The 13,189-nt window shown below is 41.5% G+C and overlaps 1 protein-coding gene across 1 annotated transcript; it reads right to left on the reverse strand.

Moving 5' to 3' along the window:
* Positions 1-4,538: 4,538 nt before the first annotated feature.
* PCK1 (phosphoenolpyruvate carboxykinase 1) lies at positions 4,539-12,267 on the reverse strand. The gene is made up of 10 exons (XM_048322217.1): positions 12,118-12,267; positions 11,617-11,891; positions 10,063-10,244; positions 9,234-9,437; positions 8,732-8,919; positions 7,616-7,778; positions 7,272-7,496; positions 7,046-7,177; positions 6,207-6,302; positions 4,539-5,623 (listed from the first exon to the last, which is right to left on the reverse strand). Exons 2-10 carry the CDS (start codon positions 11,838-11,840, stop codon positions 5,169-5,171), a joined length of 1,869 nt encoding a protein of 622 aa, XP_048178174.1. The 5' UTR covers positions 11,841-11,891; positions 12,118-12,267; the 3' UTR covers positions 4,539-5,168.
* Between the last annotated feature and the right edge of the window lie 922 nt (positions 12,268-13,189).

Below are 13,189 nucleotides of genomic sequence, written 5' to 3' on the forward strand. Positions count from 1 at the left end.
GCCGCTATTCATAGCTGCTGTCAGGATCTGGAGCTCCAGAACACCATGGGAAGTTTCTCATCTGTTCAGGAAGACAGGAAGACACAGATAAATATAGTGATGGTTTTCAGTGGGTAAAACAAGGTTTTGTTGTTCTATTCACGTTCAGAGCTGGCATTTGTGCTGTTGCTGTGCCAACCTCCACCATGGTGACAGGCCCTTTCTAGGATTTCTGATGAGATGGGAAGGATGACAAGTTCAGACTATCAGTTTAGTTTAAAGCCCACAAATCTATACACAGCAGGGGTAAGATCTATTTATTGTGAGCCTAGGAGCTATTTTCTGTGGAGGATGAGCTTAGTTTGTGCTGGAGAACAGCTGTTTATCAGGATCAAATTTCTGGGAGGAACTGTTCCTTGGCCATCTCAACCTGGGAAATGGCCTTGTGATGCTTTACAAGAAAAAGAACAAAAACTACATTCTTGGTTCAAAAAAAGAACAAAACCAACAAAAATTAAATGCAGCAGTTTACAAAGGGATTTTTTAGCTGAATAAAAGGCCTTGAGGCTGCATAAGAAACAGCACAAAAATTTTGATATGTTCCTTTGGGAGGATTAAACCAGATGTTTTCCCTTTTCCAATGGCCAACATCTGACATTTCCAAAGAAGACAAAAAGAACATTTCTGGGATGTGTATTAGGAAAAGTTCTGCTTGCAGCTTATCAGCTTGGAGGAAAGCTGAAGGCAGAATCCTCTCAGAACCTATGTCTGGTCACATTTTCACTGGAGAAAAGGCATGGCAAGAGGCACCAGTGTGAGGAGGAGCAAAACAAATTTCAAGGTGATTGTCACTGATGGCATCAAAGGCAGCACAAAGCCCTTCATGCTGGGTAGGGACAACTCAGAGGTCTTTTGCATGGCCTTGTAGAGTAAAGGCATCATAACCATGTTTTTGTTTGCAAGGAGCAGACACAGCCTGAATTTAGCATATTAATTTATGTGGATTTCTGCAATTTGCTCACAAAATCCTTCTCTGATAAAGTTTTGCAGCCAACATATCCATGGTGGCTGCAGAATGCAGTAAAGGAATACAATAGCAATTTGTGGTTTTTCTTTCTCATTTTCCCCACCTAGCTGTTTTGCATAAGGACTCACAGATGGGGCTGGACGTGGTTTGGAATCTCGGTGAGGAGGATTTGCCAACATTAATTTGACCAATGTGCCCTTTTGTACTGCTGAGGTTAAACCACTGCCAGAAATGTCCTCCACGATCAACACTAACAATTACTAATCTGGAGTTTAGAGTGCTCTGCTTTGCCATCCATAGCAGCATTCTCACAGTCTTCCAGCCAGGTACCTCTCTAGTTACAATAATTGTCTTTCAGCTGGGGAGCTGACTGACTATACTGCCGAAAGTATGGAATAAATCATGTTACTATGGCAGCCAAGATTTTTGGAAAACAGCATTTCCCAGAGCACAAATGCCATTTCTCTGAATTTTGCTTCTTTTCCTGAAAATATCATCCCAGAATTGTGAGAGGTTTGAAGTTTGGTTTCCCAATTTTCCAACATGAGTTCTGCAGCAAGCCGGATGCTGCTTTTCAGGTTTATTTATTTACTAGGTTTAACCTTCATGATGTTGACAGAATCCAGGTGTGTGGATATCTTATATACTCAAGCTAATTACTGCTGAGACTGACATCTGAGAAAGGGATTTGAAGGAACAAGACAAAACACAGTCAAAACTTGACCTTGAACCATGAGAAATGAGTCCAAAGGACGGCATCGGGCTTGGAGGCTTCTCAACCTGTGCAAGGACTGGGCCAAGGTCTAGGTCTGAGCTCTGGATTTATCTGTGCTAACAGGAGCACTTGGCACTGAGGCCAGACTTTTTGCCTGAGGGACTGTGCTAAATTTAGGGCAGTTGAGCACAGCTTTTCCTGGATGCGGTGCATCCATCACAGTGTTCTTGTCCAGTGAATCACGGCACAAACAAGGCACCAGAGATCGTATCCTCAAGAGCATTAATGGTTAAACTGTGATTTTAATTTTGTCTCTCTTCTTCTCAGCCACCGGTACATCCACAAGTGTTTTAACAAAGTATTTTGTTTCTCACTTCCCAGAATACCAAGTGCATTTCATAACACAGCTGTTGCAAATGTTATGGCTCCGTACACTTCGTGTGTTAGTCTTGCCTGTGCTTCCCTTCTCTGAATTGCGTTTAATAGGCCAAGTTTTATATTTCTCTACTAATTTGTTGAAATTTATTGCATTTGTTGCCTTCCCCTCTTTCTTTTGAAAATCAGGGGAACTTCCAAATTTCAATTTAAAAGCATTTTGTTTTTATGGAGCATAGTATTTGTTGGAGGGAGAAGAGCTGAGATCATAATCTGGCACGGTTGAGTAAGTTTCTAAATTTTAAACCACCGCCTTCTCTCTTTTTAAACATTTTCACTGCCAATACTAAACATTTTGATCATTCAAAATGTAAATTGTACTCCCCATAGATGCTGATGGGCTGAGGATATATTTACATACAAAGGAGCTATTGAATGACTCATGCAAAAACTCATTTTCTTGTTCTCATTCCTAACAGTACAGCAGGTTTTTTCCCCCATTTTCTGGTTTCCGGAATGATCTTTGTCTCTGAGCAGTGTTTGAAAAGGTGCATGTGGTTAAAATGTGCGCAGTGGGAAAACCACAAATGGTTTAAATATTTTTTGCCAGAGGAGCTTGTGATAGTCACTGCCCATGAGTAGTGCTGTGTTACATAGAAAAAACACCCAGAGCACAACCTGAGGGCAGTGGCCGGTCAAAGGAAGGGAAACTCCCCAATTTCTTGGGGTGAGGAGGAGAAAGCAGGGGTTTAGTCAGAATATGAAAGCCAGTGTTTTGGGCTGGGTAAGATGTTCTCAAGGCAGTTAGCACTTTATAACAGCAGTGTTGCTAACTGGGCGTGTGCTGTAAGACCTCAGTGATGGTATCTATATCTCCTCACGGAGCAGCATTTTATGGGAGAAGTGTCACTTGGTTTTCCCATGTCCATATGCCTGCTGGGCTTGGGCCCCTGGCACAGATTCCTCTGGCAGGAAGTAGGAGTCGTTTCTTTGGAACATTCGTTGGAGCCTGGTTGTGTTTGGGAAGGCAGAGCAGCACACTGGAGTGCTCAGAGAGCTCTGGAAAGCCCCAAGCTTCTGTACATCTCCTGGGCAGCATTTCAAGCTGTGCCTGGAACACGTCTGCGCTGCTTAGGGCCGCGATCCTCTCCCGAGGCCTCTAAGAAACTCTGAGGCTGTAACTGGCCATAACTCTCTGATATTACCACGATGAATTTTCTCAGCTCTCCCTGTTCTTCCTTAGACATATCCAAATACCAGTCCAGTGCTGTCATATCAGTTTGGGAACGGCCCAGGCTTTTCATCAGCTATTTATAGAATTACTTTATTAACAACTTTATTTTATACACTTGATAGTAATCCTTGAATCTGAGGAGTGTGTATTCCAGTCTTCCTTGGCTCACTTCCTCTGACTTATTTATTGACTTTCACCTTGACTTTTCCATTGATTTGGAGCCTGCTCAAGAGCACACATATAGGTGACCCTATAGGAGATGCAGATGTGATTTTGATCACCTCCACAGAGGCTGCACCACTCTCCTCCACTTCCATCACAGCTTTCTATTGTCTGTTCTCTGTCTGACCTATGCATTGAGTTGGGCTCTATTATTCACTTCAGAACTGATAATGTTTGTGTTAAGTCTTAAATATGGAGTCAGGGGGTGGTTAGAGCCTTTTCAGGTTATGTGACCTCTCCTAGCAAACTTTGAAGGGCAGCTGTTGACCAGCCCCGGCACTGTTTGCTCTGCAAGGAAGCAAGGTCTGTAAAAAGGCTTATTACACAATGTAAGTGATTTTCTTTTTGCTAAGCAAATATTTGCAATATGTTTTGGGAGATCAAGCATTCAAAGTGAAAAAGCAGGATACCTGCCAGGGATGTGGGAAGCACATAAATGACACCTCTAACTGGGAGAACACGGGATGGTTTTAGTGTCTTGGCTCTACAAGGAAGCCAACACAGGCTCCTACCCTGATTTTCATTGAGCTCTAAGGCTTTAGGCATCCCGACAAATCTGGAGAACTTTTTCCCAAATTGTCTTTACTTCAACAGCTGCACTCGTTACTCTTGCAAAAGCCAAGGTACTGTGGAACAGAGACAAATCCTATGACTTTAACAAATGAGCAAGGTCCTAATATGGGGCTTTCCTAGAGGGTAGTTTATTTTATAAATGCCTGCAGTAACTAACAATGCCCAGTTATGGAGAGTGTGTCACCAGCTGGATGACTGCTCACAGCTGGTATCATAATTTCTGGACCATTCCTTGGCTTGAATCAAAGTTGCAAAGACAGTATGTGGCTTAAACCAGTTGGCTTAGGAGTAGCAGATCAACTCTAGTCAACATCTAACTTCCACATGTGAATCTCTCCTTGTGCTGTGGTATTGACAGGAGGCTCAATTTATATGCATGCAGTTTATAAACAGCAAGAATACTGGAAATGACGTAATATTTTGTATAAACATTTATTTTATAGTTTAAGAACAAGCCATTCAAAACATCTGGAAATCACAGGAACATGAGTAATATATAATAGCAATATCTTAAATATGCATTAGTAATATAAAGTCATCTTTCACTCTGATAGAAGTTACGACTTCATTTTTCTAAAAAATATTTAAGCCATGAAATATGTTTAGGTAGTACATATATACAGCATCTAATTTTCTCTCCTCTTTCCTGCAGAGTCTGAGACTCCAGAGGTTTCTGTGATGGAAACAATGTGCTACAACTTGAAGGCTGGATTGGTTTGGATTGTATACGCAGAACTAGGCAAATAATTTACACTCATCATGGCTCTGTGTGCATGTAAGTGACACAGCAGGGGTTTCAGACCCTGCGCACATGCACTCCCACAGCTGCCCACCTATTCACAACAACCGATGCAGTTATAAATCATTAGGTCTGGAGTTATTTCTAGAATGTCTGTATTTATATCCTAACTAAGCTATGACCTACTTTCATTATAACCCCCTGCCCATCAGTGTGCTGTTATGCTTCCAGTGGTGATTTGGTGAAATGTGTTTGCCCTGTCTTAGCGTGTGCGAATTGATAAATAATTGTGGGTTTGATCAGCTTACAGCTGTTTTATCCTCATCTCTAAGGCAAGCAATTCCCTTTCTATTTCATAGGGAAGGTCAGCATTAACTTGCACTTCAAAGTATTGCTTGATTTCTTCTACCTCTTTTTCCCAGAACTCTTTTGAGATATCAAACAGTTCGGTCAGGTTGACATCTTCTAAACCCTTCAAGTTCAAAGCAGCATCAGTAGGGATGTAACCTATGGCAGTTGGTTTGGCAGAGGCTTTCCCTTCAATTCTGTTGAACATCCACTCCAGCACACGGGAATTCTCCCCGAAGCCAGGCCACAGGAATTTCCCTTGGCTGTCTTTCCGGAACCAGTTAACGTGGAAGATCCTGGGTAGCTTTGCAGCCGGACGATGGGCCATGCTCAGCCAGTGGGCCAAGTATTTGCCAAAGTTGTAGCCAAAGAAAGGCCTCATGGCAAATGGATCGTGCATAATGATTTTGCCTGTTCAAAACACAGATGGAGAAGGTAAGGGAATACATAGCACATTTATTCTAAAGTACAAAGATTCAGATCCTCCCAGGGTTTAATACCCATAATCCCTTCACCATCCTTCTGAACCAAAGAGCTTTAAGAAACAACACAAGCATTATCCTTGATGTACAAAAAAAGGTAGAAATTAAATTAATTTTTGTTTTTAAACTTCTTAAATCTCAGGTCAAGCAGCTTAAATGAAGATCCTCAAGAGATGGCTATCATTCACGCATCTATGTTGAGCTCTAGCAGAAGAGAAAATTTAAGTTTGTTTATCCCAGACTGTAACAAGAACTCCCTGTCAAGGCTTCTGGCAACCCTGTGTCTGCATCCTGTTCTGTATGCTTGCCACCTAAGGGATTATTTTGCTTAATTTGACTTTTACAGAGAATTTGGCTCTTAATTCCAGTGCAAATATTTCCTATTGTGAAAATGCACAGGTTGCAAAATTATCTGCCAAGACTGAAATGTGAAAGAGCGAGGGGAAGGAGAGGGCAGGCAGTCCAGAGGGGACTGCTTTTAATACAGGTAGGCAGATTAAATTTTGATTTACCTTTGTGCTCAGCAGCTGCTGTTGCTTCAGATCTCATGGCTGCTCCTACAAATACTCCATGCTTCCAGTTAAAGGCCTCATATACAAGAGGGACACCTAAAAAAGAACAAAATCACTTCAGTAATTAGAGGGCCAGAAACATTTTTATAACAGGTTTTGCTATCTGAGATAGTGCTGAATGCATGTCACGGGATAATATAGTCTACTTTTTCCTGTTTTTTAAAATCAGTTCATTTCCTGCTCTCTTACAGCAAACAAGTTTAAATGAATGTTTTCAAAACTGGCTACTGATTACTGAACGCATCCATGTTTAGTTGCTCAGTGGGAGATATCTGGGACATCAGAATCTCCAGCAGATTTTAGTGGAAATAGAATCTGGTCCTGTGGTCATATTAGACTCAGACCTAGCATTACTTCTATTTCTTTTCCAACTTTAGGTGATCTTTAACAGGACAATTTATTTTACTTCCCTTTCTTTAAACTATCTAAAACTGATTCATTTCTCTAAACATTTGCTAACTGAACTAGTTAAACTACAAGCAAATTGAGGCCAATACAGCAATTTTCTATGTGTCTACTACCCAGGTTAGTGGGTCCTGATCTCCCTCCAGCCCTTTATTATTATTATGTGTTTTGTGCTAACATCAAACAACTCAGACACTGCAATACCAGTGGCTGGAAGCGTGTGTGCCAAAGGCTAACACGGAGAAATTGGACTAACATTGTTATTTCCTTGCTTTTGCAGCTGTGAAAGAAAAACCCATGTCTATGGCCAGCTGTGTGTCAACCCTTCTGTGGCCAGCACTTCAGCCTGGAAACGTGGCTGCTGCATCTCTTACCAGCAGGTCTGCGGCCTCCAAAAATGATCCCCTCGATGGGAACGCCTTCGGGCGACTCCCACGCAGGATCCATGATGGGGCACTGCCTGGCTGGGGAGCAGAACCTGGAGTTGGGGTGAGCACAAGGTTCCCCTGCACAGAACGAAATAAAAAGGTCTTGATGGCAGAAGTAACATTAATTAATTTCAAAGAAAGCCAAGAGAGGGCCATGGCATGGGCCAGGTACCGTTGTCTGGGGTCCAATCCTTGTTCTTCCACGAGGTCATGGTCACTCCAGCTGGCAAGGGCTCATCAATGCCTTCCCAGTAGACACCTCCATCACTGGTTTCTGCCACGTTGGTAAAGATGGTGTTCTTGAATATGGTTTTAATAGCATTGGGATTTGTTTTGACTGAGGTTCCAGGGGCCACACCAAAAAAGCCATTCTCAGGATTGATTGCCCTTAAGTTGCCTGGAAGTTAAATGACAAAATATAAGTAAATCATACTGATTTAATTCTATCCAGAATTTTGTAGCATGTCTTACTGCACCTACAGCAACCTGTAAAACATTCCAATTTAATTTCCATACCTTGTTCATCAAATTTCATCCAGGCAATATCATCACCCACACACTCAATTTTCCATCCTGGCAGGCTTGGGTTCATCATGGCCAAGTTAGTTTTTCCACATGCACTAGGGAATGCTGCAGCAAAGTACTTCTTTTTACCTTCTGGATTGGTAATTCCCAGGATCTATTGAAAAATTAATGCAACTGTTAAACACAGTCTTTTTTTCTTGCACTTTTTGTTTTGGAGATTGTCTCCCAGCAAGTGGAAATTATAAGATATTTAATAATGCACATTTGTTCCTACAGAAAAAGCACCACATAATATAGCTGAAAAATATCTCAAACTGTATTTTTGAAATCAGAGAGTCAACTCTTCTTGCCATTAGAATATCTGTAAGAAATTCTTATATTTTTAAAAAATGTTAGGTCTGCACATAATAAACATTTATCTTTATTTTGCTGATTAAAGACCATATACATCTGGGTTTCACTGTTGAGACAGAAGAAAACGAGGCAATATTCTTTTGGCTGCACAAGTGGAGTGAAGGGAAAGCACTTTGTGCGTAGATACTTCTGCTCTTCTCAGAGACCACAGATATTTTTTCTGAGACTGTTCTCTTATGCACTTTGAAGTTCTTTTTTGCAGTGGTATTTTATGACGGTAGAATGTTTGAGTGACAGCAGAAATTAAAGGCATGAAGGGTACACAGCCTTAGAACTCCCTTAGAAAAACCAATATTTGCAGGTTTTTGAGTGCATAGACCTCTTTATAATATGAAAGACAATTTTAAAAACTTGTATGAATCTTTAGCTATTAGACTTGTAAAGCAGATGCCCAGTGATGATGTTCAGGCTCTGCTCAAGTACATGGGTCTGCCTCCAAGAAGTCACTCTCAGAAGTTCCAAATCTTGCTTGTTTTATGCCATTACAGGTACTATTTTAAAAGTTTAGCACTTGGCCTTGCAAGCAGTTTTCTATTCCTCATGAGCCTGGCACGGGATACATTCCTATCTAAAGTTACAGGACTATCCATATGTGAGACTAATTTCATTGATAACAAGATGGGTGATGGATTTATGTGGCTCTAATTTGGGGTTTAACGGCTGCTCAAACACACATGATTTAATAGCTCTTACCAGCATGTGCTCTGCGAGCCAGCCCTCCTCTTTGGCCAGTCTGCTGGCAATTCGGAGAGCAAAGCATTTCTTCCCCAGCAAGGAGTTTCCTCCGTAGCCGCTGCCAAACGAGATGATCTCCCTGCGATCCGGGAGATGAGCAATCAGCGTCAGCTCCGGGTTGCACGGCCAGTTGTTGATTAATGGTTCTGCAGAACAGAATGTTGTACTCATGAATGCAGCAATTTCCATGCTTGATCACGCTGTTGTTTCATCAGCATTGAGCCTCTGACAGCAACCCACACCAGATGCTTCAAGGAAATCCCTGGTAAGTACCAGGGATAATAATCTCCTTTCCATGAAACTCTCGTTGAGCTTTGATTCCTTTAATTGAGTTTTGAACCTAGTGCTGTTACAGAACCACCCTGGTCTTCTCTGGTGAGGGTCTCCCATGTGCTGAGGACACACACAGAGCTCCAAAACACAGCCCTGGGAATTTCCAGGGGTTTTTAATGGCTCTTACCTTTTAGCGGGAGAGGGCACCCAACCGAGTGAAGGCATTTTACAAACTCCCCATTGCCCAGGGCTTTCAAAACATCTGTTCCCATCCGTGTCATGATCCTCATGCTGGCCACCACATAGGGTGAATCCGTCAGCTCGATCCCAATCTTGGACAAAGGTGACCCAATAGGCCCCATGCTGAAGGGGATGACATACATTGTACGTCCTGGAAAACAGGGAGTAGCAACATGTGGCCAAGAGTAAAACAAAGAACTTTTGAAGTAACCTTTATTCACGAGGAGGTTGTTTCTCAGTCCTTTAAGAGCCGTTTGTCTTGTGAGAGCTCCTGATGATGTTTCAAGAGTGCTTGTAGCTTTCTGTTTGTCGAATTGTGTAGCAAGAAGTTTTATCTTAAATGCTGAAAGCAGCAGTTCCGACAGATTGTCTAGCCAGGACTAAGGGGAGTTGAAGGTCAAGTTCTCTGTTAGTGTAAATCCCTGAATCTGAAATTATTGCTGTGGATGGGGGGGTCCTTCATTCTCATCTCACTTCCTATCTGCTGCTTAGTTGCTGTGTGACTTACTGAACAAAGTCACGCAAAGTTTTGTACTTTGCCACTCTTTTGGAAGACAACAGTGCTGGAAAGAGACTGAGGACTGTCCTTGCCCAGGTATTTGGGTCTGTGGTAAGATCTGCATGAAACCAATGAAGTGACTATCGGGGGTATAAAGTTAAATCTTCAGCTCAAATTGTTCTTTAAAGATAACAGTGACTTGTAACTGTCATCTTTACAGTAGTAAGTGTCTCTGCAATCCTGAAAGTTCAGTGTCAATCATCTTTTTCTTGCCTACCTTGCATGCAGCCCGGGAACCTGGTGTTGAAGGCTTTCTCAAAATCTTCCTCAGACATCCAGCGCCCCAGCTGGCTTGTTCCAGTCTTAGGCATCGGCGTGGTATCTCTCTGCTCTTGAGTGATGATGACAGTTTTGCTCTCAATTCTTGCCACATCTCTTGGATCAGTGAGAGCCAACCAGCTGCATTTCACCAAAAATCAGGAAATTAGACTTTATAAATATAGCATTTTTACCCTTCTGTGGGACCAATTTGGCACAAAAGGATGCTAAAACAATGCTTTGTAAGGCAAAAATTACAGTGACAGAGCCAGTATAACAGATAATCTCAAAAATCAGTCAGATACATTCTCTCATACAAAATGTTTTAAGACTTTCCAGTGCTAATAACAAATTATATGGCCTAGGAAATTCTTGTTACATGTTAATACTCCTTTGCCCCTTATCTCAGCCTTATTCTCTGTTGCTAACTTTCAGGGAAAAGTTAATCTTCTTTAATTCTCATTCTCATCAGTGTGAAGTTGTTTTATATGGGAACCATAAAACGATGCCTCGAGCTAAGTGGATGCCAAGGAAAGTAGTTTAAGTGTTGGTATAAGTGCCAGAGGGATCAGAACCCAGCTTAGTGAATTGGCATAGTTCTTTAAGTTAGACGCATCACAAAGGAAATACTGAGAATAAGCACGATCATTAAAAGTGAAGGAGTTTATTAAGGGGATTCTTTTTCCCCTCCAAGGAATTTTTGCCATCTATTTACAATAGAGGGGATTGTTTTACATTTTCACCTCTGTGCATTGAAATTTTCCATGAGTATAAAAATGTTCTAGTTGGGCTGTCATAACCATCATCACTACAGCTAAGCATATAATTAACAATGAATAATTTATCTGGTGAATCTTGCCCTTTTCTCTCCCAAATAGTCTGCAAACAGATTGCCAAATTCCTGCACTTAGTTATTCAAAAGTCATTGCAGATTTCTCCCATGAAGATCTCGTGGTTGGCACGTAATTCCTGAGTATGTACTTGTTGTTAATATTCTCCTTTCATGTTCAGTTAGTTGGGAGAAATTATGAAATATTTGAAAAAAGTATTTGCAGAATACATTAGAGTCAAAGCTCATCAGTACGATATGAATAATGCCTGTACTGAATAACATTTGAACACCCACAGACCTATCTGAATGCCACAAAAAAGTATGTGATGAATAAACTAATTGGCTAAAATAGTAGAATTCTTCAAAAGAAGATTTGCTCAATAATATTTAGCCACTGCTAATGATTAGTTGCGTATGTCTCATGACATTATTTCAGTTCCCTGATGTAACTAATCAATAGAGACAACATACAGTTGATAGTCCAACTGAATAATATGCTTAATGTTAATTTTTAGAGGACAAAGTTTGCTTTTCCTGAGTATTTCACCTATGTAAGCTAAAGTTCCGAAATGTTCATGGAAAGCAAATATTGGAGAGTTATAAGAAGTTTTTAAAGTAAACAGGATAGAAAATGAATTTTCCAATTCTGAGATGTTACTTGACTTCATGTAGGCTACTCACCAGTTCTCATACTTGTTCAGCTTCTTGATCATGCCTTGTTCCACCATGATGTCCAGAATTTTTTTGTTCTCCTCTTCCGAGCCATCACAGATGTGAATGCACTCAGGCTGGCACAGCTTGGCATTGGTTTCGATGAAATCCCTCGCTTCTGGAGACAGACTCTCCAAATCCCCCTGGACAACCTTGGGCATGACGTTCATCTCGGCTTTCAACTGTGGGGGCATTATTGAAGCTGTAGTGGATCTTGTTGATGGCTTTAAAATACTGATCACAATCTAAAATCAAATAGATTGGGTGTGTTAGTACACTTTACGTTCTAACCAGTGTCACAAAGCCTAACAACATATAACATAAAGGGAGAATTTGCAATGGACTTGATTATCTACTGCTTTAATATCGAGATAGGGAATTTGGATCACTGCTAATTTCAAGGTGGAAAAAATAGAGGCCATTCTACTAATTTAAGGTGAAAAAAGAAAAAAAAAAGGCCATTCTACTTACTGTCTATGTAAGGTGGCGCTGGATGCCAGAGAGGATTTTGCTGTCCCTTTCAGCTGAGCCCGTTTCACCTGCCTTGGAGCTCTCTTGCAATTGCTGCTTTCCAAGGACGCACCTCCTTCCTTAAATATTCTTTGTGGTAGTGTCCATCCCACCAGTTGAGGTGAGGGAGGCTTGTCCTTTACATCACCGCTGGATGTGTCTTGGGACAGTGCCACTGACATTGTCATCACGCAGAGCTGTCAACAAAGCAGCCCTGGTGGGGTAATGATTTAACAGGCTTGATTAATGAATGCTGAAAGCGGAGGTTCTTAGCCCCCGGGTTTGCTGTTTTGAAGCAGTTACAAAATTTAGCAGCTTAACCAAACTTTGATCCAATTTGGCTTTGAAATCAAAAATGTCATAACTTCTCGGCTTGTGGGAAAGGTTGAGTACAAAGAGTTTCTGCAGCAGGAACACAGAGGTCATGCACGGAGGCAAAGTGCAGTTGGCACATTTTGTAGGCAGATGGTCACTAGTTGGCTGTGAAGTGGAGGCTCGTCCAAGGAGTGTTTACTCACCTTGGGAACATTGCCTGATCCAGGTATAAAGTTCAACAGTGAGCACTGACAGGCCTGAATAACCACTACGTACACAAGGCCCAGAGCTCTCATTTTTGTCTATGCAATACTAAAATATTCCCAAGCAATATAAATCTAAGGGTTGTGGTTCCTTCAGTGTAGGCTAGGAAGTTTTTGCTTATGGCTTGCTTTAGGCTCTTGGAAACTAAACAATTAATTTCTATTGCTACAAGCCCAGAATAGGCGGAGCGGCAACTGTCTCAGTAATTAACCTCCTCTTTCAAATATTATGTTTTATTTTACTGTGAATTCTGTGGGGGGGAGGTGTCATAAAATATTAACCCATCTCTAAATTAGTACTCAGAGCAAAAGCACAGAACTGCTCAGGACTGGGGCTGCACACTGTTCTGTGGGAGAAGTGCTCTGTGCATATGTGCACATTCATAGACTTGAGTCTGTATCTGTATCAGTTGTGGCAGTGTCTGATACCAACAGCCACTACTACTCTTAAAATT

This window comes from Corvus hawaiiensis, chromosome 17 (assembly GCF_020740725.1).
Source record: "Corvus hawaiiensis isolate bCorHaw1 chromosome 17, bCorHaw1.pri.cur, whole genome shotgun sequence".
NCBI classification, from domain to species: Eukaryota; Metazoa; Chordata; class Aves; order Passeriformes; family Corvidae; genus Corvus; species Corvus hawaiiensis.

Excerpts from the sequence above, each read along its gene's own strand:
- PCK1 (XM_048322217.1), bottom strand. The coding sequence starts at position 11,840 with ATGCCCCCACAGTTGAAAGCCGAGATGAACGTCATGCCCAAGGTTGTC. Across the intron at positions 7,497-7,615 it reads GATGAAATTTGATGAACAAG|GCAACTTAAGGGCAATCAAT; the intron begins GTATGGAAATTA and ends TTTAACTTCCAG. Across the intron at positions 6,303-7,045 it reads TGGAGGCCGCAGACCTGCTG|GTGTCCCTCTTGTATATGAG; the intron begins GTAAGAGATGCA and ends GTTCTTTTTTAG.